The following is a 22338-nucleotide window of genomic DNA, read 5'->3' as shown; positions in this document are numbered from 1 at the left end:
GAGAGAGAGAGAGAGAGAGAGAGGCAGAGACACAGGCAGAGGGAGAAGCAGGCTCCATGCACCGGGAGCCCGATGTGGGACTCGATCCCGGGTCTCCAGGATCGTGCCCTGGGCCAAAGGTAAGCGCCAAACCGCTGCGCCACCCAGGGATCCCTACACAAAAATTTATACGTGTTCATAGCAGCATTATTCAAATGGAAAAAACCCCAAATGTCCATCAAGTGATGGATGGGTAAACAAACGCCAATAGTGTATTGCTAGCTACACAATAGGTTACTTGGCAATAAAAACGAAGTACTGATGCATTCTATGACAGGGAAAAATCTTGAAAACATACAGCTTAAAGAGAAATGATCAGCTTAAAAAAGGCCAGATGTTGACTCCATTTATTCAAAATGAAACTAAGTGACTGTACACCAGGGGCTGGTGAATGGAAAGGGGAGTGAATGCTAATGGGTTTGGGGTTTTTCTTCTGGGGTGATGAAAATGTTCTGGAATTAGTGGTGATGGTTGCAAACTTAATATACTGGAGACCAATGACTTTCCACCTGTTATTTAATTTTTTTTTTTTTTTTTTTTTATTTATGATAGTCACAGAGAGAGAGAGAGAGGCAGAGACACAGGCAGAGGGAGAAGCAGGCTCCATGCACCGGGAGCCTGATGTGGGATTCGATCCCGGGTCTCCAGGATCGCGCCCTGGGCCAAAGGCAGGCGCCAAACCGCTGCGCCACCCAGGGATCCCTTTTTTTTTTTAATTTTTTTTTTTTATTTTTTGACTTTCCACCTGTTATTAAAAGGTAGATTTAATGGCATAGGAGTTATTGTTTCAATAAAGTTGTTAAAAAAGATTCTTTGTGCTGTTGATACTATATATGCTTATTCTGTATACAGGTGAAATAACAGATCTTAACAAGGTTTTATCCTCTTTCCTTATGGTTTTGCTATGGCCAAAAAGGCTGGGTAGAAGAATTAAAACAAAGACTACACTGAACAACTCTAATGTTTTATAAACCTTTATTGGAAAGGCTACAAACTTTATATTGCCACTTCATTTCTTACCCTTAAAGTGGTTGTGGGGAAGTAATCTTGGATACAAAACTACTATGCTGTTGAATCTTGCCCAGGCTGGTTGTAAAATATTTCTTGTACAATGGAGGTAGAGCGGATAGGGCAATAATTTAAACCTCACAGGCCTTGATTAAAGCCAGGACACTTCCCCCCGCCCCCATTCAGGTTCCGGTAGACCCAGAAAGAAACTACAAGTACTGTGTTTAGGCTCAGGGATGGCATAATACATTTTTAGTTCTCAGTTTCCCCCATTTGTTCTTTTACAAATGTAAAATGTACAACTGATGTCTTTCCCCTAAAATTAAAGTGTGTTCTAAAAATATCTACTCTGGGAATGAAAAGGTAATAGAAGATGGAAAGAAGAGTGACACATCCTCTTCATAGTAGTTTTACCTGATTTTTCTCATACCAGCCTACTAGTCTTACTTTTCTAAAAAACATTAGTAATCAATGCTTCCCCCAATCTCAAATATTCAACTTAATGGAGACAGAGAATCTTTAACTTAACATTTAATGAAAACAGAGCATTTTAACAGGTTCTATGCAGACATGGTTCTAATATTGATTTGCTGTTACCTTATTTTTAAAAGGGGGTAGTTGTGGGGAGATACAGAGGCTAGGTTAACCTGGCCCCAACGCTCAGGATCATAACTTATGAGTTACAGAACTCAGATGTCCTTGACTGTACAAGCATCAATTGAAGCCAATAAAGCCTGTTTCTACCAACATATCAAACTTTCTTTATGCCTTTTAAGACTATAAAATGGGCACATACCTGAGGCATAAGCTTCAGGCCAATGGGTTTTTAAGGGCTGCTTAAGAACCAGAATGAAGGATACATTCTCCAGTTTAAGGATACATTTTACAGTTCAAAGTATGTTCTTCCTTCTAAAAATGTGACACAAAGAATAATTTATACCAACTGCTTTTTATTATCGAGTTTCAGAAACCTTTCACAAGATGGTAAAAAAAAAGGGGGGGGGGGACTTTACAACCACAGCTAATGTTATTTTTTTTTCCATTGTTCCCAGTCAGCTCCAAACCCATTGTGTGCAAAGCCCATTTTTCCATGCATCTAAATGATAGATACAGGCTATGAAATTCTTTATTCTATTTGTAGCAGCTTACGCAGGTGCAGCCAAACACAAAGCTTCAGGACAAATTGTACACAAACTTTACAATGTGGGATTTGGATTTAAAATATGAAACATAAAATCTACACAAAACTGATAAAAATCAAGCACAGATACCAGGACTGAAACTTATAACCCATGTGTGAAAGGGAGTCTTGTTTCCTTTCAAGTGCTTTATTCTGCTACAGAACAGTCAAAATGAAGATGTAAAGCTTTGTGGTTAGTTTAAATTATACACTCTGTAGATACTATACCAATTTTAAAAGTTACACATAGACCAACAAATGTCCATCAGTTCTTCTGGATTGACCAGACACTCCAGCTGGATCGCTGAAAGCAAACTGGGCAAATGTGGAAAAGAAAATCCACCTGTGCAATTTGTTTGCAGTTTACTGATGGGCACATTGCACTCCTGGTCCATGATGGCTGCTGCTTTCTTCATCAGAACTATCATTATAGGCTTCACGCCTCTGACCACCTCCCGAGCCCCGAGTGCTATCAAATTCTTGAAGCTCTACCTCTTCTGTGTCTCCAATTATGTTTGGAACTTCTGGTCTAGATGGCAGAAGATCTTCTAGTTCCTTTATTAAAATCAAAACAAAACAAAACAAGTGAGTTTGTGGGCTATCTTCAATGTTCCTTTGGATACAATCCACGGTATATACTTCTTTGAGAGGTAAAATAGGTAAGTCTAGTGCACTTTAAGCCAGAGATCACAAATTGATGACCCACAGGTCAAATCTGCAGATAATCTTTTGCACAACCCAACTATTGCTTAGGAAACAAAGAAACAATTGCTTTACATCCAGTATGATTTAATTCTTTATGTATTTCCTGCTTGGCACCATGAACATTTACACCAGCAACACTTGTTGTTTTTTTCTTTTTAAAGAGATAAAGAGTGTGGGGGTGGAGGAGAGGGAGACTCTTTTTTTTAATTCAATTTTTAAAAAAAAATTTTAGTATTATTGGGGGGGGGGGAGAGAGAGAGGCAGAGACACAGCCAGAGGGAGAAGCAGGCTCCATGTAGGGAGCCTGATGTGGGACTCAATCCTGGGACTCCAGGATCATGCCCTGGCCTGAAGGTGGCACCAAACTGCTGAGCCACCTGGGCTGCACCCCCGCACCCCCCCCCCCCCGGGTTTTTTGTTTTTGTTGTTTTTTTTTTTTTTTAAGAGAGAGGGGGAAAAAATAAAGAGAGAGGGAGACTCTTAAGCAGGCTTTGGAGCCTCACATAGGACTTGTCTCACCACTTTGAGATCAAGACCTGAGATGAAATAAGAGTTGGATGCTTAACTGACTCAGTCACTCAAGCGACCCAAGCCTCGCCTTTAATAATCATCAGCATGGGGCAGTCCAGGCGGCTCAGTGGTTTAGCACTGCCTTCAGCCCAGGGTGTAATCCTGGAGTCCCAGGATAAAGTCCCACATCGGACGCCCTGCATGGAGCCTGCTTCTTGCTCTGCCTGTGTCTCTGCCTCTCTGTCTCTCTCATGAATAAATAAAATTAAAAAAAAAAAAAAATCACCAGCATGACCCAACTAATGGTAAAAAAGCAAAATTTTCAAAATTACATGTTCAAATCTAAGTACCAAAAATAAATCAAAAGTGACCAAGAAATATTACTATTATTGAACTTTGTTTGCTTATACTTAGAACACTTACAGAAAGCTTGTCTGGGTTGATCCAGTTGTTTTCAGGAAACTGCACATCAAACTTTATGTAAAGATCACCTTTTTCAAAGGGATTACGATACTGTGGCATTCCTTCACCTCGAACTACACGGACACATCCTATTATTTGAGTAAGTAAAAAGAAACTATTAAGAATGTTACCAAAGAAGAAAGGTATTCAGTAGTTCTTTTGAGTCATCTACTATAAAAAATTACAAATTGTAAAAAAAAAAAAAAAAAAAAAAAAAACACACATGGAACCCTGGATCAGACAGAAATCAAGATTTACCTGGTTCAATTACTTTTCCGGGAGGGTATTTCACCACAATCTGACGTCCATCAAGGTGCTTAAATGTGAACTGAAATCCACATAGAGCTTCAACAAGTCCTATCTTATATGTCATGTGCAAATCATTCCCATCTCTCTGGAACACCTACAAATAAAGCACACACACACACAAATTAAAAAATTATGGAGCCATACCCTATTGTGTTGTGTTCCTCAAAATTATTTCAAAGCCTTAATTTTACCATTCATTATAAAAGCCAAACTGTCATCATCCGTAATTCCCTAAATTTATAAAAGGAAACTTAGCTATTCTCACTAATATGCTAGAAATTTCTATCAGAAAAGCATTAGAACTGAGAAAACAATGGTTCATAAGGCATAGTTGAGGCTCAAAAAAACAGAACCAGGTATATTCTCCAATTGGGGCTCATTTCCTGACCCTGCCTCTGAGCAAAAAAAGGTGTAGACAGTCCAGCAGGATTCTGTAGATCAGGTTCACCTTGGGGAGTACTCCTCAGACATGATCCTAACAGGGGAAGGGGAGAGCCCAAGTTCAACTTTTATGTTGAATATTTCTCAACCAGTAATGCTTGGCCACTAAAAGGGCTCACTATCATACTTTACACATTTATGAGTTTTATCTCACCTAAAATTCAAATTTTGAATTTAAATGAATATATCAAGATAGCAAATGCTAACAGTAACTAATTAGCTTATGGACTAGATAATGCAAAGATTATTCAATAAACATCAAGTATGTTTCTAAGCTGATTTCTATTTATCTATTTATTTATTTACTTATTTATTTTTAATTATGATAGGCACACAGTGAGAGAGAGAGAGGCAGAGACACAGGCAGAGGGAGAAGCAGGCTCCATGCACTGGGAGCCCAACGTGGGATTCGATCCCGGGTCTCCAGGATCACGCCCTGGGCCAAAGGCAGGCACTAAACCGCTGCGCCACCCAGGGATCCCCCTGAGCTGATTTCAATGTGCAGGAAAAATACATCCAATTTCACACACACCTGACTTAAAGATGGAAACAGAGAGAGACAAATCACAAGAGACTCAACAATACAGAACAAATTGAGGATTGCTGGAGGCGAGGTGGGTGGAGTAATGCGATAAATGGGGGATGGGCATTAAGCAGGGCACTTGATGGAATGAGCACTGGGTTCTATATGCATCTGATGAATCACTAAAATCTACCCTTGAAACTAATAATACAGTATATGTTAACTACATTGAATTTAAATTAAAAAAATTTTAAATCCTGGCCAGTTCAGTTAGGTAAAAATGAAAATCTGAATTTCACTTGAATTTCCTAAATTTACCAATAAAGGAAAGTTAATCTCAAACCATTATCTTGATCAGTGGTCCTGGACCAACAGCCTCAGCAGCACCAGGAAACTTGTTAGGAATGCACATTCTTGGGCCACACCCCATACCTACTGCATCAGAAACCAAGGAGGTGGGGCCCAGCAATCTGTAGTGATTCTGATTTTAACCCCAGTGATTTTAAAGTGATTCTGATTTTAACCCCAGTGATTTTAAAGTGATTCTGATTTTAACCCCAGTGATTTTAATGTAAGCTAAAGTAGGGAACCACTAAATGTATTACCTCTGTGTATTTACTCAACTGTTTCTCACAGTGGGTGGAAAAATTAAATTCAGTAAGAATTCTTTAACACAAGATGTTTTAAATTTTTTTTAATTAATTTATTTATTCATGAGAGACACAGAGAGGCAAAGACACAGGCTGAGGGAGAAGCAGGCTCCTCAGAAGGAACATGCCCTGAGCCGAAGGCAGACACCCAACCACTGAGCCACCCAGGCATCCCTGTTTTAATGTTTTTCTAACTGTAAAATGCTAGTGTTTCTGAACATCTTTATAATACTATTGTTCTAAGAACCATCTATAACCAAATATCCTTTGGTTAACGCTACATCAGAAGTAGAGAACAAGACACCATATTCTTGGAATTAAAATATACACTAGACCACAGTTCAACTTAAAGTGATTCCATTTAAAGATGGTATCAGGATTGTTTTGGGGGGTACGGGGAACTAACTGGTGGAAGGGTGAGTACACTGGAAAATTTGATGTGAAAATTCGAACAGAGAATAAACAAGCAAGGACATTCAGGGAATCTTTGAAAGATCAGATTAATAAAGAGGGACAACCTAAGAACTAGATAGTGAAAGACTTAAAGATATAATAATTTCTGGAAAACAAAGTATAGAACATTAGAGAAGAGACTAATATCACCAGATATAGTGGTTCTTTGCTGGGCAAATGCACAATGGTGGCTATTATCACCAAAACAGACACACACCTGTACTGAAAGACAAATACCCATTATATATAGCACTCTCAAAATTGAAAATTTTTTTTAATCAGATTTATACTGTTTTAGCTACAGCACCCACCCTGACCTCATGGCCTGACAATTCCTTCAGCACAAGAGTTGGGAGTGGAAAAAAAAAAAAAAAAAAAAAAGCCCCAAACAAAATAGCTACAAGCTTTTTCACGAACTAGTTGAGATTAGCCAAATTTTCTTAGAAGATGAACATTTTCAGGGCACTTGGGTGGCTCAGTCAGTTGAGCATCCAACTCTTAGTTTCGTTCTCAGGTCAGATCATGATCCCAAGGTCATGGGATTGGCTCGCGTTGGGCTCCGTGCTCAACAGGGAGTCTCCTTGAGATTCTCTCTCTCCTTTTCTCCCTCCTGCCCCCACCCCCAAAGCAAGTAAATTCTTAAAAAAACAAAAAGATTAATATTTTCAGTGGTATTAATTAAGATGCCTAAATCTCATCTTGGGCTCCAATTTACTTTACTTGTCATAAAAAACCAAAGTAGTAACCACTTTTGACCTCTCACTAGTTGAACTTCCACTCTAACCTCTACCAGCTCCTATTTTCTACCTTAGACAATTACCTCTATCTGTTGGAAATTCCATGCAATTCCACCAGTTCCAACAAGAGATGGACCTTCTTCCAAAAGCCTCTCCACAGCCCCAAAAAAGAAAAGGAGCTTACTCATGATCTCATCTGATTCTACAATATCCTACCTTTGTATTTAGAAAGCAAAGCCAAGCCCAGGGAGCCCAAAACTAGTAGTTAATGCGGAGTCGGAATTTAAGTCCTTGTCTCCAAATCCAGTAATCTGTATTTTTAAAACCCTAATTTAATTATGTAGCAACACTAAGGCTGAATATATGGATAGAAAAAGGTTTCACCAGTCTGACAAACCAAAAACTCTCCTCCAAATAGCCATTACTTCTTAACTTCTCCGTTACCCTCCTGCTGCTGCATTGCCCAACATCATTTGGTAACTGCCCTCAAACTATTCCAATGATAGATCAACAAAAATACCCAAGTTATCTGTACCATCTCACAATACAGTTTATACTCAAATATACGGTAAACGTCTCAATTACTTGGCTATCTTTCTGCCTTTATGCCTTGCTATGGTGTTGCGCAAGAAAGGCATGATTGCACAAATGAGGAAATGGCTACAATACCAGTTAACAGAGAACCTTTTAGAAGAGTTACAAATACTTCACACCTAAAAGATCCTAAGGCAGAATTCTAAGAATTACTATTTTTTAGCAAGCAAGAAGCCCTTGCTAGTTGTAGTTTGGCAATATCCTAAAAGGGCCTAGATATACATATAGTAATTTACAGCTTTGTTGAGGTAAGAAATTTACCGAGAAACACTCGTGTAAGAAAGCAAGCCACATTCTAGTGAGGGAATTAATCTAATCAAATTCCCAGAATCTGCATCTCAATAATAGCTTTATTCTCTATTAGATTTTTTTAAAGATTTTATTTATTTATTCATGATAGACATAGACAGAGAGAGGCAGAGACACAGGCAGAGGGAGAAGCTGGCTCCATGCTGGGCCAGGGTGCGATCCTGGAGTCCCAGGATCGCACCCTGGGCCAAAGGCAGGCGCTAAACCTCTGAGCCACCCAGGGATCCCCTCTCTATTAGATTCTTTACTTGATTTTCAAAATTTACTTTATTTGTAAAAATCACTATCAAATGGGAGAAAGTTTTATTACAAACTAAAAAGATGATTTGACTTATGATGTAAAGACCTTTAGAGAAACTCAAGTCGGGCAGCCCAGTGCTCAGCAGTTTAGCGCTGCCTTCAGCCCAGGGTGTGATCCTGGAGACCCGGATCGAGTCCCACATCAGGCTCCCTGCCTGGAGCCTGCTTCTTCCTCTGCCTGTGTCTCTGCCTCTCTCTCTGTGTCTCTCATGAATAAAGAAAACCTTTTTTTTTTTTAATTTTTTAATTTATTTATGATAGTCACAGAGAGAGAGAGAGGCAGAGACATAGGCAGAGGGAGAAGCAGGCTCCATGCACCGGGAGCCTGATGTGGGATTCGATCCCGGGTCTCCAGGATCACGCCCTGGGCCAAAGGCAGGCGCCAAACCACTGCGCCACCCAGGGATCCCAAGAAAACCTTTAAAAAAAAAGAAAGAAAGGAAAGAAAGGAAAGAAAGGAAGGAAAGGAAGGAAAGGAAGGAAAGAAAGGAAAGGAAAGGAAAGGAAAGGAAAGGAAAGGAAAGGAAAGGAAAGGAAGGAAGAAAGGAAGAAAGGAAGAAAAGGGAAGAAAGGAAAAGAAAGGGAAAGAAGAAAAGAAAAGAAAAGAAAGAAAAGAAAAGAAAAGAAAAGAAAAGAAAAGAAAAGAAAAGAAAAGAAAAGAACGAAACGAAAAGAAACGAAACGAAACGAAACGAAACTCAGGTCAATGTGATCAAGTATGATGCCAGAACCCTGTCAAAGGCTTCTGTAGTCAAGGATCTGGGTGATTACTAAAGGGGTTTCCTGAATAGCTCCAGATATAGTCTTCAAGAATAAAGGTCCACAGTATATTCTATAGCACTTTAAAAAATATATGTGCAGGGATGCCTGGGTGGCTCAGCGGTTGAGCTTCTGCCTTTGGCTCAGGATGTGATCCCATAGTCCTGGGATCATGTCCTACATCGGATTCTCTGCATGAAGCCTGTTTCTCCCTCTACCTAGGTCTCTGCCTCTCTGTGTCTCTCATGAATAAATCAATAAAATATTAAAAAAAAAGTACGTGCAATGATATAATTAAAATATACACTAGACCACATCGTTGGACCAGTTAATTATGCCTTGTACATGACATACAATATATATCCAAAATTATTTATTTAAAAAAAGATTTTACTGACCACTTTGAGCCTCGGTTTCTGTATGGGGATTAAATGAGATAACAAGTGGAGGGCACAGCTATGCACTCGCCAGAATGGGATATGGAACTAATTTGTCCCTCATCTTCTGAATGTACTGACATCTTGGATGCGGGTGCCGCTCCCTGTCTGATTCACTGTATGAATCTATGGGGCCGTGTGTGCCTGGGGAGGGCAAGGGTCAATTAAAGTTATGGGATATTTTCAAAAAAAAAAAAAAAAAATTAAAAAAAGATTTTATTTATTTGAGAGAGAGAACGTGCAGGCGCACCTATGAGCACAAGCAGAGGGGAGGGGCAGTGGGAGAAGCAATTGAGCAGGTAATCTGATGGGGGCCTTGATCCCAGGATCCCAAGATCATAACCTGAACAACCCAGGTGCCCCCAAGATAATTCTTTTAAGCTGTAGAACCTTTTCTTTCAAGAAAAGCTTACCTGGTTAACCCATTATGTAAAACAAATCAGGAGACCAGCACTGAAGTCCTATCCACCCACCATTCACCACCCATCAAAGGAGTTTCACAATGAAAAATAAGCTGCCTTAGATCATCTGGTCCAATACCCTTATTTTCATAAACAAAGAAACGGGTACAGAGACAACAGGATTATTTAAGATTATAGTGCTAGTCAATGGCTGAGCTGGAACCAAAACTGACTCCTTTTCAGTGCTTTGACTACACCTGCCTTGTTCACCTACTAAACAAGTTAGTTCTTATGAACTCAGCCCAACCACTTAACAATTTATGTTCAATGTTGTTCTACGTATCCAAAAAGATCTAACCTGTATCTTGACCACAAGACCCATTTCTGAATAAAACGAAAATCAAACAAGCAAAAAGGAAATTACCTCATGTTCCTTCTCTTGTAGCAAAAGAACAATGTCTCCTGGTTCCACTCCTGGGGCTTGATCTGCTTCCCCAGTAAATGTAATTCTCTGTCCATGTTTCATGCCTTTGTCTACGTGGACTTCGAGAATCTTGACTTCTTTAATCACCTTCTTCCCTTCACATTTTTTACAGCGGTCCTTTTCATTAATTACCTCTCCTAGAAAGAAAGAGTATTCAAACTTCCAGCAAGTATATTATACTGCATTCTTAAATATATCTTGATAATCTTTTTATTCATTAAATAAATGTTCTGGACTTAACTGCTATCTAAAGTTTTATTTAATGCTATCAATCCTAATAACAGAGATTCACATCTTACTGTGGGCTACCTGAAAGACTCAGCTACCTGGTTCCCTCCATTTCAGAGAAGAAACATATGAAAAATGCAATACATCTTAAACAACACTTTCTTGGCTCCTGACTCTACTTCCTAAAGTTAAAACAAAGACTAAGGATCAAGGAAACAAAATGGGTGGTTTGATGCTAAAACTTCTAGAAGCACTACTTCATTTTTTGTTTTCTTAGTTTCATATAAGTTTAACCCTGCTGACAGAGACCACTGAAATAAAAATTTTAAAATCCTTTATGGCTTGTTACTACATTGTATAGTTGGTACAGGATCTTATTTATTTCCGAGACTAACCTCTGCTCAGGTGTCCTATTATAGATCTTCCTTTATGTAGGTATACTATTACTGAGAAATTTCCAAAACCAATTAAGAAATGGCTAAATTTTAGCTGACACTGAGTATCTCCACATCATGTTTAAGACAACATGGCTTCTTCTCTCTTTGTATTCTTCTGAAACATTTAATTAATGGTATAATAAAGTAAAACTAAAGCTCTACATAGTATATTGTGAAAAAATAGCATTGATTACTTGCATACTTTACTACTGGTTGATTACTACTGGCTGATTACTGGCATACTTTAATGCTTAGGTAACATGTATAATTAATGACTTCAGGGACTATTTCTAGAATGCTGCTTTCAAAAAGTATGTACTGCAAAATACCAATTCCTCATAATGGTAATGGTACAGGGGACAAGATTTCACTAAACTTTGGTTTTCTGATAGCAGGAACTATTAGAGGCTTTAATAAGGTATAGTGCACTGAGACTTTCCAGGAGGGGAATATAATATGCCGTTTCTCCATTATCTCATCACTTCCTGGAGAAATTTGGAAAAAGATGCTCTAGAATTTTGCTGTCCAATATGGTAGCCACCAGCCATCTGTAACTATTTAAAGTTTAAATTAATTAAAATTAAAAATTCAGTTCTTCAGGTACATTAGGTACATTTCAAGTACCGAATAGTGACAGGTGACTAGTGGTTACCATACTTGACACTGCATATACATAACATTTCCATCACTGCAGAAAAATTTTATCAGATAGCACTGCTTTAGAATAAAATCTGGCAAACTAAAACCCATAGGTCAAATAGGGTATGTCCTTGTTTTTCTAAAAAATGTTTAACTGGAAGTTAGTCATGCCCATTTGGTTATATATTGTCTATGGCTATAAAAGCACTACAAGGACAGAGTTGAGGAGTAGTTTCAGAAATCATTCTGAGCCTAAGTATTTCAAAGGTATCCACAGCCTAAAGTATTTACTTCTGTGAGAAATGCTTCAATCCCCATATCTATCCTTAAAAGTTAGCTAAAACTTACAGTAAAATCCTCCACTTATCAGAATGATAACTAAACAATTTGCTGTCTCCCTCTTTATCCAATATAATCTTTAAAAATATAAAGGGACAAAAAACTTTGCCTATCCTTTCATTTCAATGAAATGAAAGGAATGTAATACAAATGTAATACAAATTTACTGCTTGTGTTCTAAGCATAATGGAATAATTATTTTCACATTTTTCTTTTAAAACTCTGTATCTTAAAAAAAATAAAACTCTGTATCTTTTCTTTAATAAGATGAATACAAACATGTATTAGAGAAAAACTGTAAGCCTCTCCAACTCCTTCATTCCCAATCCATTTCCACATAAAAGCAGAAGTAACGGCATGCATACCTTCTCCATTACAGTCAGAACACACAGACTGCATCTGTTGTACCATTCCTGGAGCCAGCTGTCTGATCATGATGCGTACACCTCGACCCCGACAAGCACTACATTTCTGAACAGCTCCAGACTTTCCACCTTGGCTAAAGCAAACAAAAGTATAAATCAGATTTTTTGCTCACAGACCATTCCAATAGGCCATGACAAATAGGAAATGTGCTTTTCACCTTCATCTTTAACCCCCAATGACTAGTATTTAAACTGACTTTCATAGGTATCAGAAAATGTTCTGTATTGGGTGGTTTAAATCATGAACAACTTTTACCTGGTATAGACTAAACATGCCACTGAAAGAACAGATGAAAATTTATCTCGTAAACCAGAACACACACTTACCCACTGCATGCACTACAGAGTACATTCTTGCTAAGTTGTAGTTTGGTTGTCTTGCCATTATACAGATCTTCTAAAGACACTCTGGGGAGAAAAGCATTAGGTTTAATCAAATTTTGCCCAAGTTCTTCTAAATATAATATATAAATAACAGCTAATACAGCAAATTCCACTATAACCTTTTAAAGAATTAAAAATCACCTACATTAAGTCAAATGATGGAAGCTTTATTTTTGGCTCAAATTAGTAGAATTTTATGACTATGGACAGTATATGTGGTGCTCAAAGCCACAACCTACAGGATCAGGCCAACAATTTGCTATGCTGCATTTTCTGATAAAGCTGGTAACTACATAAACTCAAGCATCATAACCTTCCTCTGGACTCAGTCAGGAGTCCTCCAGCTAACCCAATCCTGTGAATGAGGTTAAATTATTATCCTCCTTTTAAAAGACAAAACTGAGCATGGAAAGGTTAAATTGCCTTACTGGATTACATAGGCAGCTTGACTCCAGAACCCATGCTCTACTAAAGGTGCTGCTCCCCTCAAAGGACAATTTTTAGAAAGGTGACAAAGTTATATGACAACTTATGGGAGACAAAGTTATATGACAACTTATGGGAGTTATATGCAACTGCATTGCATATATCCCAAAAACAAAACAAAGAAAGGGACCTTATCAATAGTGTGACAGAGCGGAGGAAAAGAACAGGTTTTCAATACAGAGCCCAGAATTTTAGGCTTCTTAAGGAGGTCTTAAGGACCCACGGACTTATAAGCAAAATTATATATTTGAACAACTTTTACCAAATTTCCAAAGGGGTTTATAATTTAAAAAAAAAGTTTAAAAGCTTATAAAGAATATATAACTGATAAAAGCCAATTCATCTTTATATAGCATATTTGAATGACAGGACCATTCATTTCCAAACTAACTCAAAATCTATGTATATTGGGATCCCTGGGTGGTGCAGCGGTTTGGCGCCTGCCTTTGGCCCAGGGCGCGATCCTGGAGACCCGGGATCGAATCCCACATTGGGCTCCGGGTGCATGGAGCCTGCTTTTCTCTCTGCCTGTGTCTCTGCCTCTCTCTCTCTCTGTCTGTGACTATAATAAATTAAAAAAAAAAAAAAAATCTATGTATATCAAGTCTCAAAAATACTATTCATTTAGGATCTGAAAGTAATGCTTTTAATGTGGTTTTACCCTTCTCATTGTCTTTTCAAGTCTCCTTTAGCAGTGAAGCTTTACTTTAAAACAGAATAACAGGGGCAACCCGGGTGGCTCAGCGGTTTAGCGCCGCCTTCAATCCAGAGCATGATCCTGGAGACCCAGGATCGAGTCCCGCATCGGGCTCCCTGCGTTGAGCCTGTTTCTCCCTCTGCCTGTGTCTCTGCCTCTCTCGCTCTGTGTCTCTCATGAATAAATAAATAAAATCTTAAAAAAAAAAAAAATAGAATAGTTAAGAGTATTTTGAAAAGCACCTATACTATTTATTTCGTGGTATTCAAACTTTCTCAAAATCATTACTTCGAGCTAAAACTGTTATACATTCTAGGCAGTATAAGAATAAAAACGCTTATGGAACATTACCAACACTTCCAAATAATGACATAGCCACAGCTTAATCAGACAAAAGCAATTGGCTGCATCTGTCTTTTATACTCGTAACAATCTTTAACCAAATCCTCTAAAAAAAAAAAAAAACAAACAGGCAGGTCTTTTCCTCCTTATATATTAAATTACATTTAGTATGCAAAACCACTACCCAAGAGACCAGAAAAATATGCACTTCAACAAACATGGCCAATGAAGGAAAAATGTGGGTAATGGTCTGGGCTAAGGCTGGCACTCTCCACCAATGGTGTTAAACTGGTACAATCTTTTTACAAGGCAATTTAGTTGTATTTATCAGCCTCAAAACACTGATGCCTGCCTGGGAATCTCTACCAAGAAAAGACAAAGCTGTATAATAAAGATACTCAAAAACTGCTATTTATTACAGCAAAAAATTGGCAACATCCTCTATAAAAGGTGAATGATTAAATAAATCATGGGATGGAATATTATAAAGCCACCCAAAATGAAATGTTTAACAACAGATAAATTTTAAGTAATGTTAAAAAGAAAACAGCAGTTACAGTATACAATGAAAAAAATTTCAGGTGAATATTAAGAATTTATTAAGGTACAGTAAGTACTCTCTTGATCCTATTTACTTCTTAAATCACTTCTATATCAAAGAAAAAAGAACCCACACTGTACAACTATTACTCTTGAAATAATATCCAAATGATAATTTGAGGATAAATTATTTCAAAATACAAAAAGTTAAAGAATGACATTCAAATAATGTAGTTTATATTTCCTCTAATCTACTCAAAAGTATAAATTAGGTAATATGAAATATTTTAAATAAACACTTGAAACTCAGTCTCCGGCATTTGCTAGTAAAACCATTATTGGTTCACGAAAAAGAAGATAAAATACCTCACAAACTTTGCAAAGTAAAATAGCTATTTTCATACTGTAGAGGGCTCATGGGTTCAGTCTAAGACCAAGGTCAGACACCATTCATATGTTGGCAGGTTAAAGTCAGGCTAGAAGCCAACAAGCTCCATGGAAACCAATTTAGGAGAGTTCACACTGAGGATCAAGTAATGAGTGACTGTAACATGTAAACAAACTAGTCAGTCACTTACTTTGTAAGTTTTTGAATAAAAAGTAACTTGGAAAATTTAAATACTTAAAAGAAAATAATCTTCAAAATTGAAATTTTAAATCATATAGTAACAAGTGGCTTCAGATCAATATTAACAAAACCAGCTGCCTACTCAGTAGAAATATCAACCACCCTTTAAGATCTGTAGCAAAATAACCCAGGTTATCAAATTCAATTTAGTCATCCAATGAGAACAGTAAGGAAATGAAGATTTTTTTTTTCTGACAACGGATGGAACATTTTTGATGCCTTTCTCATTACTAAGCATTACTACTTGAAAAAATTGTACTTAATTAAAAAAAAAGAAAAAGAAAAAAAGATATTCACTTAAGTGGATGCATCATGTCTTCTCCTCTTCTTCTGCCATTTCGACTTCTACTCTGATTGCCCATGAAGCCGAACAATCCTCCACCAAAAATGTGAGAGAAAATATCATCCATGCCACCACCTCCACCGCTACCTTCCCGAAGACCTTGTTCTCCATATCTGTCATATAATTCACGTTTCTCAGGATTTGACAGTACTTCATATGCAAAACTGATTTCTTTGAACTATAAAAAAAAAAAAAAAAAGTAACAAGGAAAACAATTGGGTTTTCAAGTAGAGGAGTGGGGGAAAGGCTACAGGAATCTGGAATTTAGTTATTCTAACAAAAGCTATAAATTACCTTTGGTTTGATTCTGGTCCTACCTCCCACCCACCACTGCCTGGAATGTTAGCATTCCCATTACAAAACCAAAATACTCTTTATGTAAAAATTTGGCTGTATGGGAACAGATGGGACTTTTCTTTACAAAACATTCCTCTTTTTTTCAGGGAGGGCAATTTAAAACTGAAACCTCATGGGGGGGGGAGGGGGAGTCCTCAAATAACTTACTTTGTCACCAGCATTTGGATTCTTATCAGGATGGTATTCCTTGGCTAACTTTCTGTATGCCTTCAATAAAAAATAAAAAACAAACAAAAAAGGTTACATACAAAATCTAATTTAAAGATTTAGGAGTACTAAATATCCCATTTTTCTGAGAGGCAATGTTTTAAAACCATAACTTTCCAAAAACATCTTTTATTCACTGAGATTGACAATCTGAATTCGTAAGCTGAAAAAAATAGCTCGATACTGTTTACTAATTTATCCACCTCAATACTGTTTACTCGCTAACTTGATCCAGAAAAGCAGACAGAAACTATACTAGAACCATGTCAGAGAAAAACAAAATATTGGAAAATTCCCTATTTTCACTATTGTCAAATGCCTTTGAAGGTTAGTAACCAGACGAAAAAGAGAGTCCAATGTAGGCTAAAGAAATGATCCTTAAGTTTGTTAAAACTCCAAAATCAAGCCAAAGTAAGAACCTCTGGTCAGGATGGCTCCTGCCTTCCCTGTAATTGAAACATTAGGACAAAGTCAAGAGAAGCTCCTTTTATTTTTCCATACGGTGGATTAATTGGAGGGGGCTCGGTCCTCGTGAAGTTGCATACATTGAGGTGGCCAGGACGTGCAGCACTTAACTCTTCATTCACAGACACACCAATTATATAATACAGACTAGCATTTCCGGTAAGGTAACAGGAAGTCCATTTTACTCTCAACTCTACCCCGTCCCAGTGCCTAAGGAGCATTCTCGTTTTCTCAGCGTACGAATCTGTACGCTCTCAGCTCCGTGAAGACGGCGTAGCGCTTAATCAGATGCCGCAGGAGCTTTGAAATCCCGAGATCAAAGATTCGCAGCATTGCAGACAGCAATAATCAGACCTTATGTTTATTTTTAGTCGGTGTACACTCAGGTGTTTGGCTGGGACCCACGGCTTGCTTATTCCTGAAGCGGGTACAGAACAGCTAGGTTACCTGCCCACAGAACAATACACCCAAACAGAGAGCCACGGGTCAGTGGGAGGAGGCGGCGGACAGGGAGCTGCTGCTGCGGCACCCGCGAAACATTCCCCAGCCGCCCGGAGGCCTCGGCGGAGGCGGCCGCGACCCTCCCGCCAGGCCCTAACCCCAGCCCGGGCTCGGCTCCGAAGCCCACGACCGCGGCGTGGGCAACTTGTCTCTCCAGCGGCCGGGGATGCGCTGCGCGCCACTGTCCAACCTGTTTTTCCAGGGTGATGACCTCCGCGCGGGGAGGGCCGCGCAGGCTGCAGCCTCCCGGGAGCGCCCGGCCTCCGGCGCCCGCCGGGGGAGGGAGGAAGGAAGCGTTCCCGTCGTGTTTGCGCAGGGGTGGGTTTTATTTGCTGCATTTGCAGGCGGGCGGGGCCGGCGGCCCAAGGTCAGCCGAGGCCGGTCCCGCTGCCGCCGCCGCCGCCCCCCAGCCTGCGCCCGCCGCGGCCGTAGCCGGCTCGTGGGCAGCCCCGTAGCGCGGCCTGGCCGCCTCCGCCGAGCAGGCCCGTGCCCCTCACACCCTGCCCGGCCGTCCCGCTCCCCACTACCTTCTTCAGCTCGTTCTCGCTGGCGCCGGGAGGGACGCCGAGAATGTCGTACAGCTTGGTGTCGGCCACGTTCGCCATGGCGGCCGGCCGGGCAGCGCTCAGGGAGGAAGGCGACCGAGCGGACGGAGCGCAGCCAGGCCCACGGCGGCGTCGGCGGCAGCGCAGGCCGAGGAAGACAGCGAGGGGGAAGAGGGGCGGGGCTGAACTTTGACCCGACGCACGGCGCGCCGTGACGTCGCTGCGCGGAGCCCGCCCCCGAGCCCTCGGCCGCGGCCGTTGGGGGTCGCGGTGGTGAAGCGACCGGATCTGGGCTCGCTTCTCCTCAGGGTCCTGCGGGTGGGGCGAGGTCCGGCGTAGAAGCTGAGAGAACTGTGACGCGCGCTTTCCAAGAGTTCGGCTCTCTGCGAAAGGAGTTTCTGGAGGGTGCGGAGGGGATGAGGAGGCCGCCCCCTCGGCCAGCTTCGGCCCGGCGGGCGAGAAAACCGGGCCGGGTCCCCGCCGTGCTCCGAATCCGAGATGCCGCCGGTGGACCCTCTGCGTCTGGTTCCCTCCGGGCCTAAGATGAAAACAGCACCCGGGTGTGTGTCTGTCTGTCGTGTGTGTGTCTTGTAGTAAGGAATTTTTAAACACTCACCGAAAGCAGTGTGTTGCACCGAAGAGGACAGCTAACTGCTGTTGGCTGTGTTTTACCGGTTTTGTCTCATTTATCTCCTCCCGCCCATACCCCCTAATCTCGGGTGTTTTAAGAGAAACCGTCTTATTCATAAGTATAAGGTATATACCTAACATGACTTTTTAAGGCCAAATCAACATCTAATGAAATTAAATCCGTCATCTAATTCCTAAGGCCATGTTCGGATTCTCACAGTTGCCTTAATGACCTTTCACAGTAGGTTTGTGGCCTCGGAATCCTAATTAAGGCCGACGGGGTTGCGTTTGGATCACGTGTCGATAGCTTTAAAATTAGCCAACACCGGAGCTCTTGAGGGTGTAAGGCAGCCGGGCAGGACACACAGTCACCTGGTGATCGGTCCCCGCTGATTTACGTTCGTTTCAGAAGATGTTTGCAGGGCGCCTACCACGTGCTGTGATGTGCAGACGCTGGGACTGGGGGAGGGGAGTGTTACAAGAGAACAAGCCGAGGGCCTGCCCTCGACTCCCTGACGGGGCGGGGGGAAATGCGGTGTTCTGACCCTTTGGAACCTGAACTGGTAGTAAAGACTGCAGCATAACCATCTCACTCAGAATAGGTCTTCCTTGGCGGCCCTTCCAGCCTGGTTGTGGAGGGCCTTGAGTACCATGCCAAGATGCGTATCCTGAAACCCTGGGAAGTAATCGATGGGAAGTCCTGGTACTCCCGCCACCTAACTCTTCCCTCTCCTTCAAACCCTATCCAAAATGCTGTTTCTTTCAGTAATGTCTTTTTTGATTCCATAACCTGGTGGAAACCATTTTCTCAATTGAGTTTCCACTACCCATTGGGTCGTGCCTCTTCTAGATGTGTCTGACGTTCAATCTGAATAGTAGGTATTATCGGTGTGAGTCTGAACTCCATTAATAGGCGGTAGATTACTCAGAGGGAAATTCATTCTTTTGTATCCCTCAAGATCTGCTTTTGAATGCAGTAAAGGCCTCAGTAATTTTCAATTTCCCCACTTCCTTCTCACATTTTGAGACATTCATAAAAGTCAGTATAAAGTTGTGGTGGACTTAGATCATGGGGGTTGGTAGCCTGGATCTGCCCCTCATTAACATGTGACCTTGAACAAGTTACTTAATTTTTAAAGGCTATTTTCTCACGCGTAAAGTTAGATTTAATAGTATTTATGTCGTTGGCTTGTTTAGAGAACTAAACGAGTTCCTAACATACTTAGGACAGGAGCTAAAGCCGAGTATTAGCACTTGGGTTTTGCCCATGTGTTGCCTATAGGTTGTTTCTATATGTCTGTTCATTGTCTTTATTCATTTAAATATCTGGTTTCCTGAGCGGGATTCCCCAGCTTCCTCCATTGTCTCTATGGAATGCCCCTCAGTCCTTTTTCATGATCTCACCTCTCCACATCTCCCTGCTTGCCAGTTACCATATTTTCTTCTTCATTCATCAGTTACTGCTCCACCTGAGAATGTGAACTGAAAACTGTCTTTATGGCAACCTTTTTGTAGTTTATTTTCATCTTTCTTTCTGCTCATAAAGAGTCAAAAAGAGCTGGACTTTTCGGTTTCTTTCGGTTTTACTCAACTTTCTTTTTTTTTTTTTTTTTAACAAGAGGAAAAAAATTCTCACTTGTTCAATTTTAGCTTCTGATAGTCCATTGAAGAATAGTAGGATAAATTCCCTCCTTAGCTCTAAGTTATTTTTTACCTGTCTCTAAACCAGCACCATAGTTCATATTTTAATTTTGTTTTCATTTATGTATATTTTCTCCCTTTCTGAGTGTTAGTTGCAATCCATATTATTTGCTAGCTTTATAGGTCAATGGGTTATTTTAGAACAGTTCTGTGTGTTTCAGTTGACATATACTCTCTTCCCTGTCATCACATATTGAGTCAAACCTGTGTCAGTGTGAGCACTGTAACACTTCAGCCACTGACTCTTGTTTTTAAGGTAGCTCTTTCATTTTAGCTCCATATTTAGCTAATGCCATGAAGGGAACAAGACCTTTATCTCATTTCATGTCTCAGGCACCATAAAATGCTGAGTCACAGTCATCTGAGGGCTGTTCTCAACAGGCAAATGATTTAAAGTTTGAGCCTGGAGTGATTTCAGATTTCTGCCAGACTTATATTGTTGTTCAATTCCTTTAAAAATTCTTTTAAAATTTGGTGCACTGATGGAATTGTGAGGGATTAAGGTGGGGAGAAGGTGGATAAGGACTAGGAAGGAGATATATGAACTGTAATAGCTTTAAGGCCTTTTATACTGTTCACAACCAACATAGTACAATGTAATCCATTACTTTATAGACAGCCTTGTATATATGGTTTAGTCAGTTCAGACAGTTTTGTTTTTAGCCTTTTAAAAAAATATTTAAGTGAGAGAGTGTGTATGTGCAGGTGTGCATATGTAAGTGGGAGTGGGGTTAGGAGGAGCAGAGGGGGAGGGAGAGGAAAAGAATCTCAAGCAGACTCGGTGCTGATCACGAATCCCGTGGCAGGGCTAGATCTCATGACCCTGAGATCATGACCTGAGCTGACACCAAGAATTTGATGCTTAACTGACTAAGCCACCAAGGTGCCTCTTTCAGCCTTTTATCTAATTAGTTTTGAATGTATAGGGCAGATGATCCCAGTTAAAGTATTTTTCAGGGGATACACAAGAAGGTACTAATGGCTCTTGTCATGAAGATATTCGGACGGGATCCCTGGGTGGCGCAGCGGTTTGGCGCCTGCCTTTGGCCCAGGGCGTGATCCTGGAGACCCGGGATCGAATCCCACGTCGGGCTCCCGGCATGGAGCCTGCTTCTCCCTCTGCCTGTGTCTCTGCCTCTCTCTCTCTCTGTGTGTGACTATCATAAATAAATAAAAATGAAAAAAAAAAAAAAAGAAGAAGATATTCGGACTACAGAATTGGTGATGGTACTCTGGGAAGAAAAAATTGTGAGGTTTAGGTCACTAAATTCCTTGTGGTTCCCAAACTAGATTGTTTAGTGATGGGGCAACTTGGTGGTTTATGATGTATACATATATACATACATACATACAAACATATATACACATATGTGTATATGATTATATAGAGTGTATAGCCCCACTGCTAACTTGTCAAACCCCATCTTGTCAGACCTTTCCATGTCAGCACATTGTAAAAAGTCCAGGTTGCTTATAAATTAAAAGTGGATGTTTAGAGGCACCTGGGTGGCTCAGTCAGTTAAGGGCCTGACTCTTGATTTTGGCTCAGGGTGTGAAATTGAGCCCCACATTGGGCTCCACACTGGGTGCAGTGCCTGCTTAAGATATTCTCTCCCTCTCTCTCTGCCCCTCCCTGCCATTCATCATCAAATATGTATTATGGCCCCATTGTATAACAAACACTATTCAGGGATAGGAATAAATAAAGGCCTGTGCCTATAAATAAAACTAAACCCCTGGGGATGCCTGGGTGGCTCAGTGGTTGAGCGTCTGCCTTTGCCTCAGGGCCTGCTCCCGGGATCCCGGATCGAGCGAGTCCCACATCCGGCTCCCTGCATGGAGCCTGCTTCTCCCTCTGCCTATGTCTCTGCCTCTCTCTCTCTGTATGTATCTCATGAATAAATAAATCTTTAAAAACAAAACAAAATCCCTGCCCTCACAGAACGTATATCTAGTGGGGAAGATAGACAATAACCGGGTATATAGTAGATCAGGTGGTAATATATATTCTGGAGAAAAGGAAAGGGATAAAGAATATAAAAAGTATTGCGATTAGGTACTATTTTTATTTAGGATATTTGGGGAAGACGTAATTGATAAGATGACATTTGAATTTCAGTCCAAAAGAAGTGAGGATAGGGCA

General features: G+C 40.5%; 1 protein-coding gene across 1 annotated transcript; it reads right to left on the bottom strand.

Moving 5' to 3' along the window:
* Nucleotides 1-997: 997 nt before the first annotated feature.
* Nucleotides 998-21623, bottom strand: DNAJA2 (DnaJ heat shock protein family (Hsp40) member A2). Its single transcript, XM_025447413.3, has 9 exons — nucleotides 17847-21623; nucleotides 16294-16353; nucleotides 15744-15967; nucleotides 12697-12777; nucleotides 12310-12443; nucleotides 10242-10438; nucleotides 4163-4307; nucleotides 3866-3993; nucleotides 998-2782 (listed from the first exon to the last, which is right to left on the bottom strand). Exons 1-9 carry the CDS (start codon nucleotides 17922-17924, stop codon nucleotides 2591-2593), a joined length of 1239 nt encoding a protein of 412 aa, XP_025303198.1. The 5' UTR covers nucleotides 17925-21623; the 3' UTR covers nucleotides 998-2590.
* Between the last annotated feature and the right edge of the window lie 715 nt (nucleotides 21624-22338).

Source organism: Canis lupus, chromosome 2, assembly GCF_003254725.2.
Source record: "Canis lupus dingo isolate Sandy chromosome 2, ASM325472v2, whole genome shotgun sequence".
Classification (NCBI taxonomy): domain Eukaryota; kingdom Metazoa; phylum Chordata; class Mammalia; order Carnivora; family Canidae; genus Canis; species Canis lupus.
The sequence above is the reverse complement of the archived record's forward strand: the minus strand, read 5'-3'. Positions and strand labels throughout refer to the sequence as shown.